General features: G+C 40.5%; 1 protein-coding gene across 1 annotated transcript in view; it reads right to left on the bottom strand.

Moving 5' to 3' along the window:
- LOC150087933 (anoctamin-4-like) overlaps positions 1 to 27,218 on the bottom strand; it is a 452,209-nt gene that overhangs the window by 137,283 nt on the left and 287,708 nt on the right. The window contains exons 8-10 of the mRNA XM_090369274.1: positions 22,978 to 23,033; positions 9,891 to 9,947; positions 9,710 to 9,774 (exon numbers count right to left, since the gene is read on the bottom strand). Of these exons, the coding sequence (XP_090225400.1) occupies positions 9,710 to 9,774; positions 9,891 to 9,947; positions 22,978 to 23,033 (178 nt within the window). The remainder of the gene's footprint in view (positions 1 to 9,709; positions 9,775 to 9,890; positions 9,948 to 22,977; positions 23,034 to 27,218) is intronic.

The following is a 27,218-nucleotide window of genomic DNA, read 5'->3' as shown; positions in this document are numbered from 1 at the left end:
CTCTCTCTCTCTCTCTCACTTTAAATAGCCTATCACAAAGTTTTGTTTTGTAATTTTGTTGATAAAGTGTTTAAAAGGCGTATGAGAGACTTTACTAGACAGTGAAGCTACTTTCCCGGTAGAGGTGTCAACCAAAAACATTCGATTGTAAGGCGTGCTAATCGCTGCCGAGGGAGTAAATGGACGAGCTCCCACTTGTTATTTTTAACTAAGTTCATGTTTTAAACTTATCGATACGAACTTTTTATTTTGTTAATAGTTTGCCTCTAGAATTCACTAAGGCATAGTCTAAATTTAAAGGATATTAATTATGTTCATATGGGTTTCGGCCCAGATGGAAATTTACAAATCAAGTTTTCTAACATTAACATCACGTATCCATCTCAAACAGTTTGTCTAGCCTTCCTGGAATTTATTCAAACTACCAACTTCTATAATACCAGATGGAAGTTTGTTGCAACAATCCACTACCCTCTTGCTGAAAGAGGTGCCTAGTCTTCAGACGCAGCAATTTACAGAAGTGAAGCTTTTCCTGGTAGGGGCATTATTTTTCTACCCCTCAATAATCTGGTTGCTCTTCTCTGCACCCATTCCAACAGATCCACATGATTCCTAAAATATGCACTCCATACCTGTATGCAGTATTCAATATGTGGCCTAACCATTGCCATGTACAACAGGATAATCGTCTCCATGTCCCTGCTGACAAAAGTTTTGTATATCATTGACAAAACTCCATGAGCTGTCCTAGCAGCCCTTAAGCACCTCAGAGAACTTTCTGTCTGACTGCACATTTGTCCCCAGGTCTTTTTCATTCTCCACCACCCTGAGTGTGGTATACCATATAGTTGGTATATTATCCCGGAACCATTATTTCCCAAATGCATTAACTTGCATTTTTCAATGTTAAACTTCGATTGCCAATTCTCAGCCCATCTCTCTAATTTTTCAAGATCTTTTTGCAGTAGCATACTCTGAGTACTGTCATTAACCACCCTGCAAGGACTTCGTATCATCTACAAACTTGGGCATTAAGCCTGATATTCCTTCGTCAGCATCATTAATAAATACAGAAAACAACAATTGGCCCATCACTAAACCTTGACAGCTCCGCAAATAACAGTAGTTCACGAAGAGCAGTGCCCATTGATAACCACTCTTTGTCTTCTGCCACTCAACTATCCCTTTATCCATAGCAGTAATTTGCTCCTAATGCCACGCTGCACCAATTTGTACAACAGTCTTTTTTTGTGGAATAGTGTTAAATTTTTTTCTGAAAACTAGATGTGTGATGTTGCTTTGTGATTGCATCATGGTATCTAATCAGATTGTTCAGACAATATCATCCCCTAACGAATCCCTGCTATGATTGCAGTACAACTTCATTTCTGTCTAGATAGTCCTGCATCCCTTCTTTAACAAGTGACTCCATTATTTTCAGTGGAAGAGAAGCAAGTTAACAGGTCTGTAATTATCATATCACTCTTTGATCCACCTCTGTGAATCGAGAATATATTCGCACACTGCAGTCCATGGGGACCTACTCTGAATCCAAGATTGCTCTCATAATTATGGCTCAAGGTTTGCTACCTCTTTTCTGCCTTCTCTTCTCTCTTCTGCCTTCGTAATATAATTGGATAGATCTCATCAACTCCAGGCGCCTTTTTTACGTTTAAACAATTTTTACGTTTAAACAATTTCTCTTTCACGTTCCTCTCTCGTTTATCACGAAATAATTTAGTTCCCTGTTAGAATCTGTTACGCTTCTGACATCCCCATCCATAAAAAAATTCCGCACGTGTGTATTTAGATGCAAAGTGTCTATTCAATTTGTCCGCAACCTGAGAAGGACCATCAAAGTTAAGCCATTCATATCTACCTATCTAGCGATTAATGTGATTTATCTCCTTCCTTCTAGTGTTTACGTAAGTAAAGAAATCTTGCTGTTTTTTTTTTTAATTCTTTGTCAGCGACATCTCGTAATCTGCCTAAGCTTGCTTAACTGCCTTTGTGAGTCGATTGCGGACTAGTTTATATCTACTGTAGGCTTCTGTAGTGCCTGGTAATTTATATACATCCCATGCATTTTTTTTTTTTTTTCTCTGCCATGAGTCTCATTAGTTCATCTGACATACATTTAGGTATAAATTTTGAACAGTAGCTCTTAGTTGGTATAAAAAGTATAGTAGCTTTTACGATTACTTCTCTGAATGCTATATTTTTTAGAATTTGCTATTGGTAACATAATCAGTTAGTCACACTGCCCAGAATTTAAAGACTACCTGAGACCATTGTAGTCACCTTTATGAAGCAAGAGCCCATCTCTTTTTCCCTTGACAGTAGTTACAGCTTTAAGTAATCTCGCATGTGATTACTGTGATTACTGCCACCTAGCAGTTATTTTGTTTGCATATAATTAATGCATGATGAGTCACTGTTGATAATCACATTAAGAATATTGCTTTATCTGGTTGCCTATTAGACAGGAAACCAGATATAGGAAATAGGTATAGGAAATAGTCATCCATTAAATCCACAAAAGTCTGGAGGGGATGGACAGGTGATGTCGGAAGGTTTTTTTTTTTTTTTTTTTGATGATGCTGTATATGCTTGCTTTCTTGCATCATTTGCCACTTCTAATACTAAAATTCTTATAACTGTGTGAGTGACTAACCCACAAGTTCTAGTCGATAGCTGGAAAGTTAAAATGACTAGTAGTGTATAAGATATTTTGATATGCTGGCCCACTTTATATTAGTTCATTATAGTCATCAGTAATAAATAATAAATAAATTTTCTGTTTATACTCCAGGACGACCAAACGGTCAGAGGAGTTCCAAGATAGCCAGAATACAAGAAACAGCACCGTATTCAGCAGTCACGGGCTAGAACCCCGGTCACTCAAGGCACGTGTACTTATGCACCCGCGCGCCTGACCACTAGGCTACGGCAGCCTACAGTAGCGTAGGAACACCTCGGCATTGGGGCTTTTGTTTGTTTGGGGATTTATGACGCGCATTGGCATCTATGGCCATAGTGCGCTAGGCATTGGAGCAGGTGCCAAGGGCGCCGGTATTAGAAGGGCGTCACTGACAGCCCACATCAGTTCCGTGCCAAGCTATTTCGACAGCCGAGGTTAGCTGACGAAATGATGTCCCACCAGGATGAGTAAATGATGAGAGCGCCCCTAAATGATGTCCCCCTGGATGAGAGCAGGGGGTGAAAAACTAATTTTTGCCAAATGGCATGTTTTCAGAGGGCGATTCAAGCCTGCATGCATCTTAAAATCTGAGCACATACTGCATAGCAGTATAGATCTATTTGCCGCCCAGAACATAACTTTGAAGGGACCAATCAGGCGACCGCTTCATCAGCGCATGCTCGAATGCATAGCAGTTCGCAATTCACGCATTGTGTACGTTCTACGATACTGAATAAGTTGGAAGTTATTAATAATGTGTGTATAGTGTTTTTTGTGATATAAACTTGCTATATAAACAGGTAATCGTGAGTATTGTGACTTATAATTTAAATAAAACAACAAAAGCCCAATTAATTTTAGACAGTCCACCGCCGTAATTGTTCATTTCCCAGTGCTTATGTTACAGAAACTGACTCCACGTTGTACTGACCATCCATGTCAACTAGATGCCTTAGATTTTTTGCTTCGTAATTAAGACTGTCCAGTCTGGCCTTTCTGTAGACATTGCACTGTCTACAGAAACTTATGTATGACATGTATTTATGTGTGAGTGACATTTGTTGCCTTACGGTACTTCAAATTCATGAAACTTATTCACTATGCTCCTAGCATTAGTGTACACGCAACTATAGCTGCACCTGATTTTATTCTTAGTAACCCCTAACACAGCCTATGTGGGCTTGTTCTATGGGGATCCCCAGGAGGGCAGGCTTTGAAACTATTATTCTGTATATCCCCGCCCCCTCGCCAGCTACCAATTTTTCGACTAACCTAACACTGTCTCGAGCATCGACAAATATTCTTGCATCCCTTCTATTTAAGTGCATCTCATTCCTGTAAAAGTAGTTTTCCCTGTTAAGAAGCACAGACTACGCTGTGAAAAATTCTATCGTATGAGCCTTGCACAATCTCTCCAGGACCGAATTGATCGACAAGGCCCTCATCATGTGCTCCCTCTTATTGTTTCTGGGCCGAATTGCGGACACGTAAAATTTAATCCTAACTTGGGGTTTTTCTCAACATTACCCATTACTTGTTAAGTTGATTCTAAGTTAAGTAAATCTTTAGTAATTGCTTGTTCAGTAAGGTGAACAAATATATATATATATATATATATATGAAATATGAAAACAAAGATGTGGAAAAACAGGAAAAATAAGGAAAAACAGTACGTGTACCTGAATGCGCAAAGCAGCAAAACAGGATACATGTATATAAATAAGATAAAATAAAAATATATAAAAATAAAATAAAAATATAGATGGAGAAGTTATTAAACACAAAATGCCGAGCCTAGTTGAAGAAAAAAGAGAAAAGAGAGAAAAGAGAAAAAAGAGAAAAGAGAAAAAGAATTTTCTCTTTTTTCTTCAACTAGGCTCGGCATTTTGTGTTTAATAACTTCTCCATCTATATTTTTATTTTATTTTTATACATTTTTATTTTATCTTATATATATATTTGTGTGTGTGTGAATGCACCTAAAAAGGCCACACCACGATGCAGTACAAGGGATATAGATGTGATTCGCAAGAAAACTGCCATCGACTGTTCTCTCCCCAGCCAAAGCATTGCCCCTACTTTGAGCTCTTGTTTGAAGTATGGTTCTAGTCTAAATTTAATTTGAAATTTCTGCACGAATTAAGAGGTAAGAGTATAATAACCCACTTTATTATTACACAAGATCTTGTTACGTAGTACGTGAGTACGTGCTATGCTATTACGTTTAAATAACGTTGCTGCCTTTAATTTCTTAACTAAAATGAAACAGGGGACATAGATTCAAATTATGGCATACGAGGTTTAGATTACTTGTAGGAAGTTTTCTTTTGGCCAGCGAGTTGTTGATTATTGGAACAAGTTGCCTCCGCAGGTAGTTGAGTCTAGGTTGATAGCTTGGAAAAAATCAAAGGTCGACTGGGTAGTCAGTTACGTGAGGAGGGAAGTACATAATTAGTCTATTTTATTATATACTTTTTACATTTTTTTTGGCCGTTACTGCAAAGCCTGTGGCTTCCTTGCACTATATAGTTACACTAATACAAAAAAAAAAAAAAAAAAAAAAAAAAAGACAACCTACGTGATTAGAACCTTTGAGCTACTTACTACAATTAAAACACTCCAATTCCCACCACGACGCACTATTATGAGATTCGATATTCGCACCGAAATCACCGATAAGAACGGTCAGAACCATTCTTAATTTGCTATTTTGATTCAACGTCCTCATTAAAACGACGTCCTTTAAAGGTTTTTTGAATAGTGTTAAAAAATATGATAGTCACATGGCTGGACTATGCACATGCCGTTTGGGGACTTACCGGCATCACTTTTGGAGTAAAGCCGGAATCGGGTTGACAGAGTGTGAGTGGCGTGCGTTATTGTAAAGTAGAATAATTCCTACCATCAGTTGTCTCTGCCGTTTGCATTTATGCTTAGATGCATACGGTTCAAACTTTCAACGTACTTTTCGAATTAATGTTGGTATAATGTTTTTTTCAAGATACTACAACAAAAGACCACAATAATCGAAGGAATCTGTTTCCTTAATTTTTCCTACAGAAATTCTGGAGCGACATATTTTCGTTATTATGGAGTGAGGATGCTTCCGCTGCATACCGAAAAGCTATGACGGCAGTTTTGAAGTGAAACTTCTTTAGGTGCGCTCAAAGCAGTTTTCAGATGGGAGTAACTTGCGTTTGTGGATTGACAAAAAACGCAACGAAAATGCGACCGTTGCCAGAAGTAAACGCATTACAGGCACAAAGAACAGCCAACTATCATATTAGGATAAATGCCCCGTTTCTTGTGCGATCACGGAAGTTAAGCTGCGTTAGACCCGGTTAGTAATTGGGGAGGGGAGGGGAGGGGAGGGGAGGGGAGTGAATACCTGGAATAACCCGGTGTAATTGACTTTATGCCTTCCTTTCTTTTTTTTTTTGTTAACCTCTGGAAAACATTCTTCCGTTTTTCACGTATCATTTAATTTTTTTTACTGGCAATAAAATGTAAATCTGTGCTTTATATATCTACTTTTATAGCCTGTGGATAATATTCCTCCTATTTTCTCTTATTAGAATCGCCGTTAATAGAATTAAAATTCAATTCGTAAATGTGATCACAATGACCGGCGCTTACTACATATCGTATAGTGAACGGCATTTTGTTATGGAGTGTCCATCGTAAAGTGATTTGATCGTACAGTGAACCAATCGTAAAGCGGGGATCCACTTTAGTGGACGTTGTAAGGCTTATAGCGCATATATATCTGCAATGCGTCCGTGGATTGACGAAAATCGCTAAGAAAATGCGACACGAAATGATTAATCCCCCCATCATTACCCCTACCCAATCAGTACCCCTACTGATTGCGTCAAGCTATTTCTTTCGTCATTCTCTACTGTATAATATAAAATTTCAACGGTGAGCACTGCAAGGCGTATAGAGCACGTATACGTGCGATGCGACCACCGAAACCATCTCCACTGAGTACAAAGGAGAGATCTAAGCTATGTCGACAGCGGAAGAAATTACAGCGTGCGGTGGAGTTGAACAAAGAAGCCAGAGAAGTTCCATTCAAATCTTCAGAGCCTTACATCTCCACAGAAATGTTAAAGTGAATTTGGAAGAAGGAGTCATGGAAGTTGATGCTGCAAATGAAAACGATGAAGAGTCCTTGAAGCCCACTCGTAAACGAAAAGCGAAGAATCCAAAACCTATTGCCAGAAGCACTCCATCAAATCGTTCAACAAGTAGCGGGCATAATACACAGCAGGAGCAGCAATAGGATTTTAAGGAACACCGAAGCATCCACGCATAGTTTAAACGCACATTCCTGGATAATGATTTCGGTTCATTCTGCTCTGTGTGTGATCGGCTTTGGTTCAAGAACGATATGAAGGTTGTAGCAGCTCGAGAACACGCTCTTCTTCAAATAGCATTTCCAAATGAGGATGTAGGTCAAATGTCGGCCTGTGACAGCTGTTGTGGCTCTCAAGAACAAATTTATTCCGGCTCTATTGAAGTCAAATGGTTTTAAATATCATCCGACGCCACAGCACTTGCCGAAACTAGATTTGGTAACGGAACGTCTCATATCTCTGAGGCTCCCATTCATGCAGATTCGTCACCTGCGGCATTCATACGGTCAATACCAGGTTCTCGGTCAAGTGATAAATATTCGCCTAAAGAAGTTTCACTTAACTTCCGCTATTCGTGCTCGGCGCGCACACAATTTTTTTTGTGTAATAACCGTCATCGTACGGTACCAATATTACGTTATGAATTACTTACAGTTCTTGCCCTTCAACTTCATTGAAGAGCAAGAACCACGAGCAGTTCACACAGTACTTTTACGGATCACCATGAAATAAAATGTAGACTGCGAATTGCAAAATTAGTGGGGAAAGTCCTCTCGACAAGATGTATTAAGAGCCACACTAGACACGTATATATACAATATCTTTCTATACATTAAAATAATTTTCCTCCTAGTGATATTTATCCAGCCAATGGGAGAAGAGAGATGCGGGTTACATGGAAATACGTAACAAATACAAAAAAATAATTTTCCTCCTAGTCATATTTATTCAGCCAATGGGAGAAGAGAAATGCAGGTTACGTGGAAATACGTAACAAATACAAAAATACGACCAGAAGTTTGTTTTACTGTGGTAAAACAAGCTTCTGTTTAAGCGTGGTCACGCGCTATGTTTATATAACATGACCACGCAGTACCATTCTTGATTTCCATATGTAACGTATTTATTTAAAAAAAAATAAATGCAACAAGGCATAATATTTTAGGAGTTTAAGATTCTATATCTATATAATATCGGTGTAGATACACCATAATAGACAACTCTTAAAGAAAAACTAACGATCGTAGTGTGAAGGGCACCCACCGATGAAAAGCCAACTAGCTTTGAAACGGTGCCGTCTGGGTGGTGGTGCCGAGGGGAGAGAGAGAGAGAGAGGGGGGGGGTAGAAGGGAATCACCAAGAAAGAGAAGAATGATAATATCCAGCTCAGAACCCTGGGTGTGCCAAGCCCATACTCACAAGATGTGAAAGTATTGTTGCCAGTTCTTTGTTCTCAGATTCTGTGAGAAATCATTTGGTAGCTATCGAATACTGGTATCTAGCAGTATTTCTCTGGTGAGGCTAAGTAGCAGTATTTTAGGGCAACTTCAGTTGCTTCGATTAATTAGACAGTGGCTTATGATATTCTATGAGTGACGGTGCAGTCCTTTGTATACAAATCGTTAGTACTTCATATTGTTCGCCACATAAAATAAAAGGTTTGCAGTTTTGTTCCAGCGCTGTCATACACCGAATACCTGCATACAATATGGCAAATTTTGGCATTTACTGAAATACTGTAAACTCTAAATTGTCATATACTGAAATATCACCTACACCGAATGAACGTGATTTCGTGGTGCAGTGCTCGGTATACTAGTTGAGAAGTGAATACTTAAATAAAACACCTGTTGAATGATGGTTATGGAAGGGATGCCGAAGCCTGGTTCTCTGCCACATACAGTATCGGGAACAGATAATTTTTTTATATACCTAATAATTGTTCCAGTAACATATTACAAGTATTTTTACGTAAATAAAATAAATAAATAGAAATTCTCTCTTTATAATAATGAGAGACAGTTAATAGATAGCAGATGCAATTAATGATGAATGCGGTCGTGCTGTAATTAGCGGTCACGTTGAATCAAACTACGATCAACTTAAACGTGTGTACTATTTTTTTTTATGCCAAACCACTAAGTGTTGTGTGACTTGGTGTAGATCTTGATTGGCTTTGAACGGTGTAATATTGTTATTTTTCTTAAGCCGGCTTGCGCAATAATGGTGGAGAAGAAAAGACCAAATAGTATGGCACCTTGCGGAACTCTGAGGTTATTCTAGAATATTGAAAGCCGTTTTCTGTACAGTTATAAAATGTAGAAATGTGGGTAAGCAGGGTTCCCCCATCTGGTGGTAGTAGTTCTCTACCAACTTAAGCAGAGAGAGAGAGAGAGAGAGAGAGAGAGAGAGAGAGAGCATTCACGGTATCAAATATCTTCCTCATTGTCCAAGCAGGCCGTTGGCAGTTCTTTGTTTTCAAATTCTGTGGGAATTCTGTTGGTAGTAATTAAAAGTTTATTTATCGTTTATCTGTTTGAGAATAGATGGTGAATTTGGAGAGGACTCTGTGGCTGTATCTGTCTGATGAGGATAAACAGCAGTATTTTTTGGAGAAACGTTATTAGGCTTCATGAATTGGATACAGTACTTTAGGTTGCAACTGCAACTAGCAGATTTAACTCCTTTTTTTAGTAATTCTATTTCAGAAACATACCCAAAGTGTAACGAAAACTAAATATTTAAAAGTTGCATCTGGATTCAAGTTTTCTTTAAGTTTTCATTTCTAACCGCAAAGTACCTCTACAGAATGCGTTTCATAGTTTGTAACTAATGTCAATATTAAATTCTCGAAAAAGGAAAGAATTACCTGATAAGTTCCAGTGGTTGTTTCTTATACCAACAGCCTGGGCGTGCCCATTCACTGTACAACAGCTGCAAAAAAAAAAAAAAAAAAAAAAAAGGAAAATTAGAAAGGACACATAGGCAAGGAAAATCGAAATTCATTGCCAAAGTAATTAAAGCCACAATGCATCTTCTGCGATACATACCCGTCGGTCATTTGCCTCCTCTTTGCTCGGATTGAACACACCTGCTCCGTATGGGCCCTGAAATAAACCAAATCAACATTATATACGAAATTTTGAGCACTCTGCATTATTATCTAGTATATTTAGCTTAATTTCACGTAATCTGATTTCAACCAGGTCATAAAAACTAGTAGCGAGTGAGAGAAAAAAAAACAGCTGTTTTCATAAATTTTCTTTGTGCAGTTAAAATCAATATTTTCTGAAGATATTAACTTTTTTCCGTTGGATTTTACTAGCATACAATACAGGGGTTCCCGAGTTCGATATTCCAGATAATTAAAGAATTCGACCAATATACATTTTATAATCCCAGTTCGACTTTCGACTGTTCGAAACTCACCTAATCGAAGGAGATCAAACAGAATTGAAAACTACTCATATTTTAAATTGAAAAAAAGTTGCTTCAGGTTGCGCACTACCCAACTATCAAAATCTAAAGAATTTCTAATTCATTATTTAACTCTCTTTACTCTGAGTGGCTACTTTATTACGGACACCTACCGAAAAGTGATTAGGTTCCCCTTAACACCTAGAACAGCCTGGATTTTTCGTGGCAGGGACTCATGAGGTGTCGAAAGCATACCACATGGATGCCCGTTCATGTTGACATAATTGCTTCCCATAGTTGCAAATTAGAAAGTTGCAGATCTCTACTCCAAACGGCTCGTTCCACTTCATTATGCAGTTGCTCAGTTGGATTGAGATCTGATGCTAAGGGAGGCCAGCACAGTAAGCTGAATTCACTCCCATGTTCCTGGAACCAGTTCTTCTGGCCTTGTGACGTGTCCCATTATCCTGTTGGAAGAACACATTCACATATGGATGTCTACGTTGGTAGCGCAATGGTATCGTCACCGTTTTCTTCACATCGGGTGGAATAGGCCTGGATTCGAATCCCGTCGATAACGCGAGAAACTTTTATGGGCCTTTTTCACTTCGTGGCTGAGTTAGTCGGTCTCAAGAGTAAATAGCAAGATTCACCCCCAGGAAAAACTGGGGGTTTTCGTCCAGCAAAGCAGGAAAGCGACCAGAGAACATACGCAATTTACAGACACAATACACATGGGAAGTTGAAGTGACTTTCCAGGTGACCCTAATATAATAGTTTAGTTTAGTTGCACATACGGATATGGTGTGGCCATGTAGGATTAACCTGGTCGGAAAAAGTTTCCACATAATTTGTGGCTGACTGTTGCTCTACTGGTATCAACGGGCCCAATGGGAACCACAAAAACTTCCTCCCACAGCATTACATTACCTCCACCACTTTGCATTATTGATACTTGGGGAAATGGGTCCATGGACTCGTTGTTTTCGTCATGTTCTGGTCCTCCCATCCAGCGAGAAACAGTAGGAATCAGGATTCTTCCAACATGGTAACATTTTTCCAGTCTGCCACTGTTTGTGTTCCTGAGCCGATTGCAACCCTGCTTTCTTGTTTTTTGCTGGCAGGAGAAAAATTCGGTTCTGTTGACAATACTCTTAGCGCTTACAAATTTACAAAATTTGGCTTAGCGCCAAAGCAACTAAGAGCCATCAATATAAGGTGTCTGTGAATTGCGCGTGAATACGCCGTCGATTATCCTGATTGCCCGAAAAACTAAGAAGAACTAAGGAAAACCATGCAACTTATTCCTGAGATAAACTAACTCAATTATGTTATGAAAAAAGTCCATAAAAATTTCTCGCGTCATTTAAGGGATTCGATCTCGGTTTTTTCTCACCCGGTGTGGGAAAACGGTAATTATATCCACTCTGATACGTGCAGAGGGCCCAAATGCCTCTATCATTACCACCGTTGTACTGGGTTGCTATTTGACTGTGGTCTTTTTTACCTTGCACAAGTCATAATAGTCTCCGTTGGCTTCTCTCATCAATGAGCTGTTCCAGACCTTAGTGTCCTTGCGGACAGCGTAATGGGTTATAATAATCGTTCTCCCACACCGGGATGAAAAGGCCTGGTTCAATGATACGAGAAATTTTTATAAGCTTTTTTTTTTATTCCTTCTCAGATAATGGTTACATGTTTTTTCACGTAACTTTGGGTTTTCTCCCAGTAAACCGAAGAATACAAACAATTATAGACAAATATATTGACGCCTCATACATTTAATTGCTTTGGCACCTAACCGATTAACCAGACTTAACCGATCACAAAGTCGCCGTTGATTGGACGTTATTTGGCAACGGGACCAATTTCGATACAGTCGAAACACTCGTTGTACGTAAAAATCCCAGCAGAATTATAGTTTTTGAGACACTTCAGTCGTTGCATCTGGAACCGACCTGCATGTGACGTTGAACGTTACTTATATCTTTCGTCTTGCCAATTCTAGCCATTAAATCGCTTACGTATCACATCATAACGTATCCATTCACCTGTTTATGTCGCATAGTGCGAACACTCTTATTGATGAGACCGAATAAAGTGACCGCTCAGTGTATAATTTTTTAAATCGAAATCATTGTTAAAATATAGTTACGAGTTTATGTCTGTGGTCTTTTAAAACTGAATTAAATTCATGATTAATTATTAATATCATTATACTGTATAGTACAAATTTTTTGTAAGTCAGAGCAATCTGCAAGTGTACTAAAATATCGTCATGATTTTTTGCAAAATAGAACTACGCAAAAGTAACTATAATTGAAAGGCTTATACACTGAGGCTTTTCTTGACCTAAGGAATTGGTGGATTTTATTCAGTTTTCCAATAAATGTGCTAAGGCTGTTCAAGAGAAGAACGTTGCATATTGTAATTGGCTTGTTTCTAATTCTTCAGTTTCATTTTCTGCCTGCACCAAAGCTCGCAACAATTGTAAAGCAGTTATTAATCAGTCCAAACTAGACTTTGAACAGGCTAAGAGTAGTAAACTTGCTTCTTGCCCTAATGGTAGCAGAGCACTTTGGTCTCTTGCCAAAGCTATTGGTCGCAACTTTTGCCCATCTCTGCTCCCACCTCTGTCAAAACCAGATGGTTCTGTTGTCACTTCAGCCAAGGATAAAGCTGACCTGCTAGCATCCCATTTTTCTTCCAACTCGTGTATTAATGATCTTGGTAAAACACTTCCCACCATTCCCAACACGCTCCATTCAATGCGCCCTGTGGTCTTCCGTCAAAAGGATGTCAGAAGGATTTTGACGAATCTTGATGCTAAGAAAGCTACAGGTCCCGATGATATTTTTCCACTTGTTCTCAAAACTTGTGCCCTTGAACTTACTTCTGTTCTTTGCCGCCTTTTTTCACTTTCTTATTCCAAAGGTGTTTTTCCTTCTGCTTGGAAATTTGCTCATATCCAGCCAGTTCCTAAAAAAAGGGTGACAAATCCCTCCCATCCAATTATCGCCCCATTGCAATTACTTCTACTCTTTCTAAAGTAATGGAGAAATCAATTAACCGCCAACTCTTAAACTATCTAGAAACCTTCCGTCTGATCAACGATCGCCAGTATGGATTCCGTCAGTGTCGATCCACTGGTGATATTTTGACTTATGTTACCCATTTATTGACTAATGCAATGGAAAAGTTCGGTGAAACACAAGCAGTTGCTCTTGACATCTCAGAGGCTTTCGATCGTGTTTGGCATAAAGGTCTTCTAAACAAGCTTCCATCTTATGGTTTGCCAACTGTTTTTTGTAATTGGTTATCTGGTTTTCTCTCTGATCGCTCACTGAGGGTGATGGTAGATGGCTCTCTGTCTTGTAACTTCTCTACTAATGCCGGTGTCTCCCATGGTTCAGTTCTTTCTCCCACTCTTTTCCTCTTGTATATTAACGACCTTCTTCCATTGACTGGAAATCCTATCCATAGTTTTGCCGATGATAGCACATTGCATTCCACTTTCCTTTTTAAGAAACCTTGTCCTGCTCAATCAGCTTCAACTTCTCGAAAATCTGCTACCAATTCCTTAAATGCCGATCTTCAGGTAATTCTCCAGTGGGGCAAAGACAACTTAGTTGATTTCAATCCTTCTAAAACTCAGTCTTGTCTTATATCTCTCAAAAAGGATTCTTCTGCTCCTGTGCTTATCTTTGTTGACACTCCGATTTCTAGGCAAAATGATATATCTCTTTTGGGGATTACCCTGACTTCTAATCTCTCTTGGCACAATCACAATACAAATATTGCTTCCTCTGCATCTAAAAAACTTGGTTTTCTCTTTCGCTCTCGGCGTTACTTTTATTCCAAACTCTCTCTCACTCTTTTCTGTTCACTCTTTAAAAATCGGAAATCCGCCCTACCATGGAATATTGTTCCCACATCTGGGCTAGTTCCCCCAAAACCTCCCTCAGGCTTCTTGATTTCGTTCAGAAGAGGGCAGTTAAGTTAATTAATGATTCATCTCTAACAGAGTCTCTCCACTCGCTGTCTCATAGACGTACTGTCTCTGCTGCATGCCTCTTCTACAGATATTTCCATGGGCACTGTTCTTCTGAATTGGTTTCTATAATTCCCGCTCTCTCTTTCAAAACCGTCCGAACACGTGCCGCCACCAGCCAACATCCATTTACTGTCCAACTTCAAATCCACAGAACCAACTTTTCATCTTCCTCGTTTATTCATTCAACTTGTTATTGTTATTTAGTTTTTAGGAGCATTAGCAACTAAGGCCATATTGCTCCGGAATATGCGGTGGTCATTCCCTGACCTTTCCGCATCCTCCGTATTTGGTGGTGACGGGCTCGAACCCCGGTCTAATCAAGAAGCGTGTGCTACGCACTGCTGCTCCTTCCCACCTGGCTATTCATTCAACTGCCGTTTCCTGGAACAACCTTCCTTCGTGCACATTTCCTAAAAATTAGTCTACAGAAGTTCAAGTCCAATGTCAACAAATATCTTCTTTCGTCTTCTCAACCTCCAACTCAAGCACGGTACTAAGTGCTATAGGTTCTAATACCTCTCGTGTTTGGGGTTTACATAAAAAAAAAAAAGAGAGACACCAGTCGCAAAACTTGCCACCAGAGTAACATTAGCGTACGTTTATTATTGGTTAAATTTGTAACAGTAAAATGAGGCTGTTCTCTCTCCATTTGGAAAACATGTCTCTCGAGATTAGAAATAGTTTATTGCTTGTCACTGAAAATGCTCACAAGCAATAATGGTAATGTTGTATCACAAGCATTGGTGGAGTACAAACGGAAGATGAGATTCTATGACGTCAGCGGGCTTTAGAAAGACGATGACTATATTTGAGGAGGCAGGAAGCTTACGTGTCAAAAACAGACGAAACGAAAAAAACTCATTGGAGGCTAATTGGAGTTATTGTCTGTGCGGTAGCACAGTGGTATCGTCACCGTCCTCCCCACATCGGGTGGAAAAGGGCCAGGTTCGAATCCCGTTGATGATGCGAGGAACTTTAGTGGGCCTTTTCACTCCGTGGCTGAGTTAATCGGTGTCAGGCGTAGATAGCAAGGTTTTTCTCCCCAGAAATTGGGGTTTTTTCGTCCAACAAACAGGCAAATCGACCAGAGAACACACGCAATTTACAGACAATATTACATATACATAATTACAAGATTACATATACATAAACGGGTATATGTTATCATTTACGGGAGACCCTAATATAATAATAATTTGAAAAAAATAATTGGAGTTATTTATTTATTTTTTGCTCTTAGTTGAGACGTGGGCTATCTTAACTACGGGATGGCTGGCACCCACTGCTATTGCACTACCCTTAGTAGGTGCTTGTTGTCCGTTTCAGAACCAGCACACGAGATTGTTAAGGTGGGCTACGGTACATATTTAGTTGTGGCCTACCTCCCCGCGGTGTAGCCGGACACTGGGAGGGGCTTTCTAGGTGATCACCGTACTGGTGACTGAGTAGCTAGAAACAAGTAAATAAAACTTTTACTGCACATACACAGCATTGCATAACTTTCTGGCCTTTTGCAGAATTCTGTATAATCGCAGTGTACCACTCGGAGTTAAAGTTCTGGAGCCGCCCTGCATAAGATACTATACATGTCTACATGGACATCACTGGGTCCTCTTAACCCTATTGAACATATTCTCGCCTCCAGATCCTACCTCGGCATTGTTTCGGACCAAGCTTTGCCCTACATAGTGGCCCTGTATCCAGATGACACTGGACTCTTTCAACACACTGGACTCTTTCAACAAGAAAACGCTCCGTGTCACAAGAACGCATTGTGCAGGAATGATTCAAGGATCATGTTCAAGCATTTCGTGTGCTCCTTCCTTTAGCCACCAAATTCCCCCTACATCAGTCCATCGAACATTTGTGGAATATGGTGAAAAGCACAGCATTCTCCAGTCCATGCCAGTGCCTCGCTCCATTGTCAAATTCCTGGACAATGTCCTGTGCAGCTAGTCCAGGATACGTAATGACACTCTCCGCAGCCTTGTGGAGTCGGTGCCACTCCGTGTGCAATCGTGTGCAAAGCAGCATCGCCGTGATACAGATTACAAATTGAATAAAATTTTACATTTATGCCCTTATCATAGTAATAAGTAGTTTCTGTTAGTCTATTTATTATCTGTAACATGACATAACTGTCATTATACTTTGCTAAAGATATGTTTGCCATGCCATCACTGACTATGTGATCATTGTTAACCAAGTGTAAACCTATAATACTTCCATAATTTTAACATTTTAACTGTTAAAATTAAGGAAGTATCTAGTAATTTTGAAACTTAATTTTCTCCATGCACACATCTGTACTCTACTTTCAATTTTCGTTTTTGAGGGCCCTTCGGTCCCTTCAGTGACAGCGGCCTAAAGTCGACCGTTAAGACTGGCTTGTGCTCACATTAGAGACGACACCGGTGTCTACTCGTCGGTTAAATCGTTAATATCGTTTAAAGCATCACCGAAAGGTTAATCCGTCATTTGTTTAACATTCTGGCACTGCTCTTTTATTTTCCATATTTATGTGGAGAGGAGACAATAAATCAGGTGAAACCCTGAGGTTGGCATCATAGCAGACACATCCTGAACGGAGTATACAATAGATTTATTAACATAATTTCCAGAGATTTGGAAGTTATTGTTGATATATGTAATCGAATTTCAGGTTATATATTCTTGGAACTTATGGTCACATTGAATACAAGTATTTTGTGAATATTCATATCATAGTGTAAACAACTGTCACTTTTCCAGTTCTAATAGCCAACATTGACTTAAATTCAGCATTATGAAATCCACTATATAGAGGGTGTTTCAAAAATGATGGTCAATAATTTAAAGGTGAAAAGTACAAACTAAAATAAGCAAAAAAGTCCCAGTGAACATCGGGCCGCAAATCAACCGTTTTCGAGATGTTGCACATTTTCTGTTAAGATCCGCCACTGACTATGGTAGAATTCTGGGAGGGTAGTCTGTATTGCTGAGACCTTGTACATGCTGGATATGGTAGGGGTACAGTAATTGGCTATGTAAAATTCGCCGCACACTGCTATGACTCAGTACACGCTCTTGCAGAGCAACCCTCTTTGTCCAAGTTCCTGGATTTTGTTCTATTCTTTCTAACACCCTTTCTTCAACATCAGGTGTTTTGCTTCTGGGCCTACCTGCTCGTACTCCATGTGCGAAGCGCCCATGTTCTCTAGGCGTTGATGTACCCTGATGAATGTGCGCCTGTTGGGCCGCCTTCGGCGGGGAAATGCTTCTTGGTAGAAACGTGCAGCCTCGAGTGCACTGCCGTTGGCTTTACCATACGTGAAGTGCATGCCCGCATACTCTTCGTTGCTGTAACCTCTTTCCATGTTGACTGTCTTTTGACAAGTACTAGTATGCCTGCTACGTCTCAGAGCATTGAGAGGGTGGAAATGGAGAGAATGAGCATAACCTAAACAAACAAGTCAGTGGTGGATCTCAACTCTGTACAGTTCACCTTGTCAGTGGTGGATCCCAACTAGAAATGTGCAATATCTCGAAAACGATTCACTCAAGGACCCATGTTTACTAGGCTTTTTTTGCATATTGTAGTTTACTAGGCTTTTTTTGCATATTGTAGTTTACTAGGCTTTTTTTGCATATTGTAGTTTACTAGGCTTTTTTTGCATATTGTACAATTCATCTTTATATTATTGACCATCACTTTTGAAACACCCTGTATGGTATACACACACCATCCTCCAAGGTATATTGGAACATTGGAAGGAACACACATTTAAAACATTGATTCGGGTTGGTTGTTGTAAGGGTTTTAAGCGCATCACCAGCTTAGGCTATATTGCGCCGTATATCATAATATGACATGTTTTAAAATCGTGTGTGTTCCGTGGTTGATTTGCTGTTTGCTGGATGTAAAACCAGAGTTTCCGGAAGAAAATAGGTAATTTCGCCTCAGACCAGCTAACTCATATTGTGAAAAAACGACCATAAACAAAGTATTGTTTAAAAAAAAAAAAATAATATTAATTATCGTTGTAATCCTTTCTAAAGATTTCCTTCTGTAGCGCCAGGAATTTTACGCCATTTTCCCCTGAAGTCAGTAACTAATTTATCATAGAAGTTGGGCGTCTTAGAACAGACTTGAGTCGCTTCTCCAAGATATCCCTGATCTGTCCAGTTGCTTCTCCAAGACATCCCTGATCTGTCCAGTTGCTTCTCCAAGACATCCCTGATCTGTTCGCGCCTCTGGACTGATGAAGGCAGGGTTTTGCCATCGCAGGGGATACCATCGCTGTTCTCTCAGACACTGTGCTGAAAAGTTCTACTTTCACTTTCCGTCGTATACCGAAGTAGAAAAATACTTCTCTTCAGAACTGAAGAAACTTTCATGAGCATTTTCCGCGTCTATAGCAGAGTTAATCGGCATTGGAAAAGAGTTCAGAATCTTTTCTTATGGGAACCCGGGTTTTTTATTCTGCAAAATAAGCAACCGATACAGAATACACAAAATTTACAGACATGATATACTGAAGCCTGACGATACGATCTTGCCTGCCTGCTTATTTCAAATAACAAATCGCAAGTTTTCCACGCTGTTGCTTCAAACCACTGCTTGACATGAATCTTAGTAATATGGATACAGATTGAACCCTCTCAGCTTTCACACACAGCACACATAGGGATAGAGTTATCCAGGACATCACGCTAGGCATAAACTTTTATGGATCTGTGCATAATAACTAATGGGCCTAGGTCAAACCACGTGCTACAATCCCAGACTATTATGCTACCACCGCCGATAGTTGCGGATTGGGCTGTATCCACAGCCCAGTCCGCAAGAAATCGTTTCTTGAGTGCATAGCACACCGAGGTCTAGCATTCACAAACAGTTATCCGTCTAATATTCTTGTTATACTGTGTGATTTGACAGTCTACATTTCATCTCTACCTTTTCTTGCCATTGTTGCATGGCCCACTACTGCTCTTTGTACCACTACCACCACAGACATTGGCTGGAGTTCTGAGGTGATAGCTTGGACTTGTGAGTGCCCGCATGGTCATATAGCTTTCTGTCAATGGAAATATACTGATATTTGCATCAGTATCTATCCGCATCTTCTGGCGTACTTCTCTTATAAACTCGGCATGGAAGCCTTTTCCTTTTTGGTCTTTTTATGGCAGCCTCTAGAAGGCATAAATGATTTTTTACTTGGCTTTGTGTGAACGCTAAGATTTCCCTCTGTTTTACTGTAACTGGGAGACACCCAGTGCCTCACAGTTTACAAGTATAATAAAATTCAGAACCTGTAATGTTGAATTTTACTGCTCGTTGAAAGGGGACTAGTTCTTTTCCTCTCTTCCTTCTTCAAAATCTGATGACGTCTTATATCCTTCAAAAGTAATGTCATCTCTCTCTGCCACAGACTTATTTAATGTGCCACCAGTTCCTGGATTTCATGCGTCCCAATACTTGTTGGAGGACATTGTATAGAAGTATTACCCTAAATGGCCACTTTATTAGGACCATGAGCTAATAGCGTATCGCACCACCTTGCCCGAATCCCTGCTCCTATACGACCTTAAATGAAGTCAACAAGATGTTGAAAAGCGATAATAGTAATATTGGACCGTTGATGCAACAAAACTGACTTCAGTTCTTGCAGTGACGTAGGCAGAGGACCGTGCTGAAATACATATCTCTCAACATCGTTCCACAGACTCTCAGTAGGATTCAGATTGCGGATTGGACTGTCCAGCGCATATGTTTGAAGTCATCTTCGTCTTCTTTAAGTCACTGTTTTGTATATTTGACGCGGTGGATGGTTGCATTGACGTTTCGTAATTACTTCTGTCCACGTGGGGAAAATATGCAACAACTCCGGGTATACCTGATCTGCAACGATGTTCAGAAACGCTCTGGATTCACGATGTTCTTCAGTGAGATCAAAGGGACCACGAAAGCCATGCCTCACACCTCCTCCAGCAGTCTGTACCACACTACTCGACAAAATTAACAGAACAAACTGTTTTCATGAATTGTTGTAAACAGTGTCGCCGAAGGCGAATATTTGATATAATAGGCATCCTGGCATGAAAATTCCAAGTATCCAATAGAAATTGATCTACCACCTTACAGAGCCGCACATTATGCGAATTATTCATGCCTATAAAAACACGGTTTGCACTTCATTCCTTTTTTTTTTTTTTTTTTTTATTGTTCAGTGGGATAGTCACATATCCAGTACTTAGGATGGCAAGTCATCTTTGTTTAGATGGGTCTTTGAGATGGTGGGCCATTGGACGACTTAAAGCCGAGCAGACGCAGGGAAAGGTTGGTTAATGTATTACCCAGCGTTGTCTCGGCACTATGGAAAGAGTTTTAGAAACAGTAACCATTACAAGAAGAGCTGGCTAAGGTCGCCCGAGGGCTACGTGAGCCAGAATAAACCGCTATCTGGCTCTAACAGCAAAACGTAGCCCTACATTGTCTTGTCATCAGCGCTCTCTTGAGGTTGCTGCGGCTACAGATGACAATATTTCCAACCGGAATGTGTTACGAACGTTCAATTCAAGTGTATGCAAGGAAGCCAGTGGTTTGTATCCCATTAACCCCGGCAATCATCTCTGCAGGTGATTGATGTTTCTGGGTAGCCAAGTGGGCAGACAACAACAGAACACACACAAACCTACGCCAACACATTTCTGGTCCTTTTACAGTTGATTCTGCCCTTCACAGTGACACGAGGCGGAGTTGAACAGACGTTCTAGGTGCCGCCCTTTACAAAAACACATTTCCACACGTCCATGTCCATTAACCCCTGGCACATAGGGGGAACCCTGGAGACCGCCTCAAAAAACGAGAATACCTTAATTCCCATTAACCCGAAACTACCTCAGAGCTCGTCGAAACTGGTGTCACGAACATATGACTTAGAGCCCTGACAAATGGGGTACACTTTTGTTCTGTGATGGTCCCGTTTTAGCCTAGAAACAGATTCTAGGCGTTATTTCAGTTGGAGACACTGAGGAATACGGTACCATCCTTCCAACATTACAGAAAGAGACATTTACGGTGGAGGTGGTGTTCTCGTGTGGAGCGGAATAATGATCAACGGCCGCACCCATCTTCATGTTTTTGATACTGGTACCGTAACTGCGCAGAGGTACCGAGAACAGATCCTCGAACCCTATGTGCGACTTTTTAGGGGTGCGGTTGGCCCAGATTATTTTTTCACCCACGAGAACGCCACTGCACATAGAGCTCAAGCGGTGGCGGAATATCTTGAAACTATAGATATCGAACAACTGCCGTTGCCAGTACGATCTGTGTGGGCATCGCATTGCATGCCGACAGCCAACTCTTCGGTCACTTGGTGGGCTAAGGTCTGCACTGGTGGAAGAATGAGATTTGTTACCACAGAACCTTATAGACACCCTTATATCGAGCATGGTACACCGCTGTCAGGCCTGTTGAGCCGACTGGGCTAGCCAGGTGGGTAAAGTGCCTGCCTGGCAACCCAAAGGTTGCGGGTTCCAATCCCGCCTCGGGCTTGGATCAGAGTAAAATGCAAAAACTTTGGGAGGTGCATTATGGCCACGGAAGCCGATGTGCCAACAACTAAAAAACAAAACAAACAAAAAACAAACAGGCCTGTTGAGCATTTGGAGGGATCATATGCCGTACTGATTTCGTGTGGCCATATTTTCGAGCATCTTTTATCAATTTCTGTATGTAACCTTTTTGGTAATTCTTATACAACTCTTGTAAATGTCCCTTATACCTGTCCGAAGTTTCTCGCTGTCTACTCATTTCATTATTATTCTATGGTATACCAACATACCAAATTTTGTTTCGCTTTGTCAAGCTACACCAGTTGCACCACGTTTTCTACGTGTTCTGTTAATTTTGTCGAGCAGTGTTTTAGTACACAAGGTGGTTCTTCTACCTCGTGTGGTTTCTTCGATATGTGCATTCTTCCATCGGTGCTGAAAATCATAAATCTGGACTCAGTGAACTGTACGACTTGCTTCCACTCCTGCGTAAATCTTTTGCATGGCTAGTAGCTGTATTTTTCGGTTAGTGTCGGAGATCAGTGGCTTCTGTGAAGGTCTCTTGTTCCTTTAGTGCATTCTTCTTACGTTTTTTTTTTTTTTGGCATGGTACGGTTACTGATTCCTTGTAGTGTTCTCACGTTAAATGCAGAAGTTAATTGTCAAATTGTTTGGCAATGATTACGCTTGATAATTCTTTCCAGACATCGAGCGTCTCTCTCCTCACATGCACTTTCGGTGCAGTTGACGCCTGTTCACGGTTGTTTTCTGAGCGATTTTCTACTCGTTAAATATTCGAATGCTCGTAGTCTCTGAACACTCGACAAGTGCAGCTGTCATCTCTACTACAGCGCTTGCCAAACGTGCACCGACAATCATACTTTTTTGGAAGACCGTGAGATTCTGTCCATTCCCAAAAGAACCATTCCCCAATGAACTATTGGCGGCACTAGTCGGGTCAAGACGGCTTTACAGCGCTTTCCCGAATACGTGTGACCTTTCCGTTTACATATTTTTGCATAGATTGTTACAGCCGAAACCTCCGTGGTCCTAATAAAGTGGCCAGACAGTGTGCTTTAATATATGTACATTCTTTATTTTACTTATATTAAAGAGAAATTGCTTACATCATGTAGGGGATAGGCAGCAGCATATGTATTATTGCTAATAAGGAAGAGAATTCCTGTAAAATAAAATAAGTATTATAAAACAAAATAATTAACAGTTTGTAAATAATTATTTTATTGATTTTATTGTCAGTAAGATGAAGCGATTTTGTATCTATTTAAATAATTTAATATCCAAAGTATTTTTTTCCGAAAAGAACAATGTAACAATAACAATGTCGAAAAGAACTTTAGCAATTGTAAATCAGAATTTTCTTAACTTTCAGAATAAATATTTAGATTACTGTATTCAACATATACTATCCAATAAAGTCATGGGGCGCCTGCAGTGATGAACAAAATATGTATTTATTCAAAGAAATTAAAAGTCTGTTGGCCTTCAATGCGCCGTGGAGGACTTTCTACTAATTTCTGGTATAAGACTGGTGGTATTATTGGGCTCTACTCTTTTAATGCATTCGTGAGTGCCACTGACGAAAAGGAGAATCTTGACCTTGCTTTTTACGACGGGTTTCCAAAAAGTAAGGTAACACATTTTTTTCCTTAATAATGGTGAAAGGGAATGAGATGAAACACGGTGAACCAACATACCAACATACCAACTGAAACCTTCTTGTCAACACGGCGGGCCGTGTTGACAAGAAGGTTTCAGTCCAGACTAAACTTAATGACGTTCAAAAAGACCGCCAGTGTAGTGTTGCGGTACTGTCGCCTCACAGCAGCTTCCAGTTGCAAAATGGCGGCTGTGGTCCAATGCGAGTGTGGTCCAAAACAGGTGCTCGTAAAGTTATTCACTTTTTGCAAGCAAAAAGGATCTTCACCAAGTGACATTCACCGTAAACTGATTGCTGTGTATGGCGAAAAGATGATGACAAAGAAGCAGGTGTGTTTTTGGTGCAATGAATTTAAAGCGGGCCGTGTTGACATTGAAGATCGACATCGGGCTGGCAGGCCTTCATCATTAAGGGCATCGTTCTTGAAAACAGGCGAGTGAAACTGCGTGAAATTGCACAAATAGTGAACGTGAGTAAGTCGACTGTTCACGAAATTGTTCACGATGTCCTTGGCTTTCGAAAGGTGTGCTGCCGCTGGGTGCCCCGACAATTGTCAGAGGAGGACAAAGCAAAACGCATGGGAATGTGTCTGGAGAACCTGTTGCGATACAGCGATAAAGGAGAGTATTTTCTCGCTTGCATAGGCACAGCAGACGAAACGTGGGTTCATCATTTTACCCCGGAGACCAAACAAGATCTGGAAACATCCACAATTTCCTGTGCCCAAAAAATTCAAAACTGTTCAGTGTCTGAAAAGTCATGGCCACAGTTTTCTGGGATCGCCACGGCGTTCTGTTGGTGGATTTCTTGCCGAAGGGAGGAACAACCAATGCACAGCTTTACTGTGCAACGTTGAAACAACTGAAAGCCAACATTCGACGCAAACGACCAGGACTCCTGACGAGCGGCGTGATTTTGTTGCACCACAACGCAGCTCCACACACACTGCCCACACCACTCATGAGCGGTTGCGCCGTAATAAATAAGATCTTTATTGTAAAGTTCACACTTGGAAGATCTCTCAGAGAAAGTCAAAAAACTTACCTTCTCACTTCTGCGTCTCTCTCTAAACAATCTTGAGGTCTTAATTCTCGCTCTCTACGGTTATATTACATAGCAGTGTTTCTACCAATCCTATGGCGCGGCCGCCTGGTTCCCTCATGTTAAGAAGGTTTCAGTCCAGACTAAACTTCATAGCATTCAACGTAAAATGTTTTTAGCAATGTGCAGGGCCTGTAGGACTGTGTCTACTCCTGCTTTGCAGGCCCTTAACGACAGTCTGCCCCTCGATCTCTTTCTTCTGTACCGAGGCCTGTGCTTCTGTATTAGGCACGCCGTCCCTGTGACCTTCCTGCGTATTACTATCGATGTCACTGTGGATCCTAAGGCAGAGAAAAGACTCTTTGGAATATTTTGATGCAGAGTTGGCAAGACAGATGGTCCGCTACCTCTAAGGGTCTTGTTACTTTAAAATTCATACCTAACGTCACTTTTGCCACGTTAGAGTCCACTCAGAAATGTTTTCACCCTGGTCTGTACACTCTCTACTTACTCTCTGGTCATGGCTCCCTTAATGCCATAGCAACTTTCAACCTTACTAAATTACCTCACTGTTCTTGTGGCGCCGCAGAAGACTGGGAACATATTTTATATCACTGCCATCAATACCTAGATCGTTGACAGAACCTTCTTCCCTCCACTAGTATCACTGTCCCCGGAAGTGAGCTGGATTTTTTGAGCACCAGAGAAAACTTCCAGTCCCTGCAAGAATTTGCTCGTCATGCTTTTGATCGCCGGAGATGCCTTCTCACTCAACTACGGAATACCTCATAGCCTTCCTAGTGGAGATTCCTGCTGGCACTGGCCTTTGGTTAGTGTGGGATCAGAGATATATACAGGGTTGTTAAAATTAAAGTATCCCTATGTAGAGGGCCCTGGAGCGAGTTCTAAGGCTCGTACTGAAGAGAAATTTGGACAACAGGTACAATAAAGAATGCGCTCGCCGTTTATTAGGAATAAAAATTGGTTACAAAATTTGTCACTGTATGGCGCGTAACTATCTTAGTTACGATTATGCAAGTAACGTAAGTTATTTGCATTATTGTAAGTTATTGCCACAGCGCCACTACTCAGCTCTACTGTACGGTATAAAAGCAAAGCAGTCTCTTCAAAATCATACAATAGATGATTTTGCTTGCACTACAGCAGCAATGCCAACAATGTTGCAGGAAAAGACGCTAGTAGTGAAGCTGTACTATCAGAACAGCAACAATGCAGCTGCGGCTATCAGAGAATTCTGGCGTCAGAAGCGCATAAGGCCCACGTGGACCTATGACTGTTTTTGCTGTCCGCAAAATGATTGCGAAATTTGAAGCGACAGGACATCTTGGTGTTCAATCAGGTAGAGGTCGAAAACGAGTGGACTCCTCTCGTGTTGAAGATGTGGCTATGGCTCTCGTGGATTTATCAAGTCAATCTCCATGTGGTAGCGCAAGTGTGCCAGCTGTTTCTCGTGAAGTGGACATGCTGTATTCCACTGTAAGGCGGCTAGTAATGCGTCAGGTGTTGCGGTACTACCCTTACAAGATGCACATGCTACAGCAGCTAAAGCATGGTGATGCAGCTATTCGTTTCACATACGCACTTCAGTTTCTGGCGCGAATGACAGTGGATATCACTTGGCCATGGAACATCCTTTGGAGTGATGAAGCCCACTTCTGCTTAAATGGACAAGTGAATACGCACAACTGTCGCATTTGGGCAACGTAAAACCCTCGAGTTATCCAAGAGGTCCCGTTGTATTAGATGTCATGTGCTGGCTATTCCAGTTGACATGTTACATTCTGCTGTAGAAAATGCTGTTCTTCGAATGGAAACTGTTGTTGACCAAAATGGAGGGTACATTGAACAATAGTGGTGCTGTTCAAGTGATTCGTATTGCCATAGCGCCATATAGTGACAAATTTTGTAACTAATTTTTTTTCCAATAAATGGCGAGCGTATTCTTTATTGTACCTGTTGTCCAAATTTCTCTTCAGTACGAGCCTTAGAACTCGCTCCAGAGCCCTCTGCATAGGGATACTTTAATTTTAACAACCCTGTATATGTCTATACTATACAGGTGACCCCCGCTTAACGCTGATAATTCGTTCCGGAAAAACAGAGCGCTAAGTGAATCCGCGCTAAGGGAGCGCCGCATTCCCATACGGTAACATAAGTATTTGTGAGTAGCGGTCGGTGCCATAGGATATTTCATAATCAATAATAAACGGTAGTGAAAAGATGCACAAATGTCGGTCAAAATATTTAATATTCAAATATTTGTACATATAAAATATTCTGCATTACATACGTATATAATTATGTGGTAACTATTTACGTATCAAAATTAAACTTAAAATTCCAATTAAAATCATGAATTTAATTGATCTAAATTGATTTTAATTGATTTAATTTAATTGATGAATTTAATCATGAAAAATGTGTCGATTTTGGATTGAACTTTGGCCATCTTCCAAATAAACTAAAAGGGGTATTAATTTTAAATCTCCGGCAGCGTTACCACCCAACAATAAAGTCAACCGATCCTTCGCCGCTTTGAAACCTGTCATGTTTTTTTCCTTCTTTCAATATGAAACTTCTTTTAGGCATTCGTTTCCACAAAAGTCCTGCTTCATCTATGTTAAA

Source organism: Mastigoproctus giganteus, chromosome 3, assembly GCF_048544385.1.
Source record: "Mastigoproctus giganteus isolate SK-2022 chromosome 3, ASM4854438v1, whole genome shotgun sequence".
Classification (NCBI taxonomy): Eukaryota; Metazoa; Arthropoda; class Arachnida; order Uropygi; family Thelyphonidae; genus Mastigoproctus; species Mastigoproctus giganteus.
The sequence above is the reverse complement of the archived record's forward strand: the minus strand, read 5'-3'. Positions and strand labels throughout refer to the sequence as shown.